This window comes from Colobus angolensis, unplaced genomic scaffold (assembly GCF_000951035.1).
Source record: "Colobus angolensis palliatus isolate OR3802 unplaced genomic scaffold, Cang.pa_1.0 Scaffold26, whole genome shotgun sequence".
In the NCBI taxonomy this organism is placed as follows: Eukaryota; Metazoa; Chordata; class Mammalia; order Primates; family Cercopithecidae; genus Colobus; species Colobus angolensis.
In genome coordinates, this window is record NW_012115821.1 from 2,753,376 (window position 1) to 2,756,853 (window position 3,478).

Below are 3,478 nucleotides of genomic sequence, written 5' to 3' on the forward strand. Positions count from 1 at the left end.
GATCTCCTGACCTCGTGATCCGCCCGTCTCGGCCTCCCAAAGTGCTGGGATTACAGGCTTGAGCCACCGCGCCCGACCAATTTTATGTTTTTAGTAGAGATGAGGTTTCACCATGTTGGCCAGGCTGGCCTCAAACTCCTGACCTCAGGTGATCCGGCCGCCTCAGATTCCCAAAATGCTGGGAATACAGGTATGAGCCACTGAGCTTTAAGTTTTTTTGGTGGGGGGACATATTTTCACTCTTATCGCCTAGGCTGGAGTGCAATGGCTCGATCTCGGCTCACTACAACTTCTACCTCCGAGGTTCAAGTGATTCTCCCGCCTCAGCCTCCCAAGTAACTGGGACTATAGGCACGTGCCACCACGCTCAACTAGTTTTTTGTATTTTTAGTGGAGATAGGGTTTCACTGTGTTAGCCAGAATGGTCTCAATCTCCTGACCTCAGCGTCCTAAATTGCTGGGATTACAGTCGTGAGCCACCGCGCCTGGCCATGTGCTTTAAGTTTTAAAGGTAGCAATATATATATTATATAAATATGCTACATAAAATATAAGTTAAAGATGATAATGCAGGCAGTCAAATGTCTAAAGTTCAGGAATCCATCTCCTACAGAAACAAAAGCCAAATTCTGTCTACCAAACAAGTTGCTGAAGGCTTTCTCTCTCAAGTTTGCTGATAATGTGGAAACTGTGCCTGTACCTCAGATAATCATGCATTGCAATCCTTCTCATTTCTTTGTTTTACAGTGAGGACAGGGTAATTGAGCATTATTTGAAAATCAAAGGTCTCACTCGGGGTCAGGCTGTGGTTCAGTAAGTATCTTTCCTTTTGCTTAGATATAATTTTAATATCTCTCATTTGAAGGTGTCCCTTGAAATGATTTCTGTTGTATAGTTGTTGTGAACATAATCCTTATCTGGTTAGAAATATCTTACCATGAATTAGAAAATGTCTTGGGTCATTCTATACGTTGGTGTCACCAACTTAGATACCTACCAGTGTCAGGCAGGTAACAAAAATGAGAAATGTAGGCCAGATGTAGGGCAATAGGGAATGATGGGGGCTGTGGTAAACAGGTGAGCTTTCATCCTAAGTAGAGGCAAGGTTACTCAGCTTTAGAATTCAGGCATAATGTTGCCAGATCCTTTGTTTTCCAAGAGAAGCTGGAAATTCAGATTATTAAATCTTATCTCATTGGGAAGTAATTTAAAGAAAATTTAATATAATGTTAGCCAAATAAAACCTATCTAGAGGCCCTGTTTTGTCCCCTAGTTTGTGACTCTACTTTGAGTCGAGTGTATAGTATATTGGTGTTAGATAATCTGTTTCTTCATGCTGCTAAGAATTAGCTGTTGTAACGTAGTTCTACATTTTGTGACTTACAGAGTTACCACCCATTATTAAGAACAGGCCAGCACAGTGGCTCATGCCTGTAATCCCAGCAGTTTCGGAGGCTGAGGTGGGCGAATCACCTGAAGTCAGGGGTTCGATGCCAGCCTGGCCAACATGGTGAAAACCCATCTCTACTAAAAATACAAAAATTAGCCGGGCATGTTGGCAGTCACCTGCAATCCCAGCTACTCGAGAGGCTGAGGCAGGAGAATTGCTTTAACCGGGGAGGCAGAGGTTGCAGTGAGCCGTGATTGCACCATTGCACTCCAGCTGGGCGACAAGAAAGAAACTCTGTCTCAAAAAAAAGAAGTTGCTACACTAAACTTTTAAAATTATTTCTATGCCTGTGAAAGCTGAAATAAGGACTTGGAGATTGTAGATTTTCCTCACACTCCTACTTCTTTGCTCTAATCTCTCTCTCTCTTTTTTTTTTTTTTTTTGAGACAGAGTCTCCCTCTGTCACCCAGACTGGAGTGCAGTGATACAATCTTATCTCACTGCAATCTCCGCCTCCTGGGTTCAAGCAATTTTTGTGCCTCAGCCTCCTGAGTAGCTGGATAATACAGGCGTGTGCCATCATGCCCAGCTAATTTATGTATTTTTAGTAGAGACGGTTTCCCCATGTTGGCCTGGCTGGTCTCAAACTCTTGATCTCAAATAATTTTCCCACCTCGGCCTCCCAAAATGCTGGGATTGCAAACGTGGGCCACTGTGCCCAGCCTCTAATCTCATTTTTATCAAAACACACCTTCTGTTATCTTTGCAGCAGAAATCAGAAGTTAGCATCCTGAAGTTGGATCCTTGACATTTTAATTCATTGTGCATGTTTTCTGAACTGAAAAGTAAAAAGAAGTAGTGACAATTTCCATTAAGGGTTTTAGAGTAAACTAGTGAGTATAGTCATGTACCATTTCTGTCCACATATACAATGGTGGGCCCATAGGATTATAATACCATATTGTTACTGTATGTTTTCTATGTTTAGATACTCAAATACTTACCATTGTATTATAATTGCCTCCAATATTTCAGCTCAGTAACATACTGTACAGGTTGGTAGCCTACGAACAATAGGCCATACCATGCAGCCTAACTGTGTAGTAGGCTCTACCATCTGGGTTTGTGTAAGTGCACTCCATGATGTGTAAACAAGGGCAGAATCACCTAACAACACAGTTCTCAGAATGTATCTTCATTGTTAAGCAATGTGTGACTATATATTACAAAGTCCCATGTTTAAGACATGGAATCCACCCAAATGCCCATCAGTGATAGACTGGATCAATTTAAAGAAAATGTGGTACATATGCACCATGGAATACTACGTAGCCATAAAAAGGAATGAGATCATGTCCTTTGTAGGACATGTATGAAGCTGGAAGCCATTATCCTCAGCAAACTAATGCAGGAACCAAATACCAAACACCACTTGTTCTCACTTAGGAGCCGAACAATGAGAACACATGGACACAGGGAGGGGAACAACACTTACTGGGGCCTGTCAGGAGAGGGCTGGGGTGGGAGAGAGCATTGGGGAAAAGTGCTAATGCATGCTGGCCCTAATCTCTAGGTGATGGGTTGTTAGGTGCAGCAAATCACCATGGCACACATTTACCTATGTAACAAACCTCCACATCCTGCACAAGTACCCTGGAACCTAAAAAACAATTAAAAAAAAAAAAAAAAGTAGCCATGCTTAAATGCAGAGTCTTCTGATCATTATTGTGTGGCCTCATCTAAGAGAAGGTTTCACTTGGTGGTTAAGGCTCTAGGATGTAGAGTCCGACCCATTTTGTTAGAATTCTGACTCTGCAGTTTAGTTGCTGCATGACCTTGACACATTTAACCTCTTATATTCATTTACATATAGGCCATTTACTTTTAAAAAATATGTCAAATTATTGATTACAGTTTCTGGAGAAATTGATCATCAAAATGTCATTAAAAATCTACTTGTGTTAAAACAGAGCCTCAGTTCCCTGAGGGCAGAGAGGAAGCGTTACACAATTTAGTCCACTCCAAAGGCTTAAAGGTGTACAGTAAACACTACTGAATTAAAAATAGCAAGTAGCGGCATCGTCGCTT

General features: G+C 41.7%; 1 protein-coding gene across 1 annotated transcript in view; it reads left to right on the forward strand.

The window, feature by feature from the left end:
* FRMD4B (FERM domain containing 4B) overlaps positions 1-3,478 on the forward strand; it is a 228,034-nt gene that overhangs the window by 168,485 nt on the left and 56,071 nt on the right. Inside the window, 1 exon segment of the mRNA XM_011947154.1 lies at positions 748-813. Within this exon segment, the coding sequence (XP_011802544.1) occupies positions 748-813 (66 nt within the window).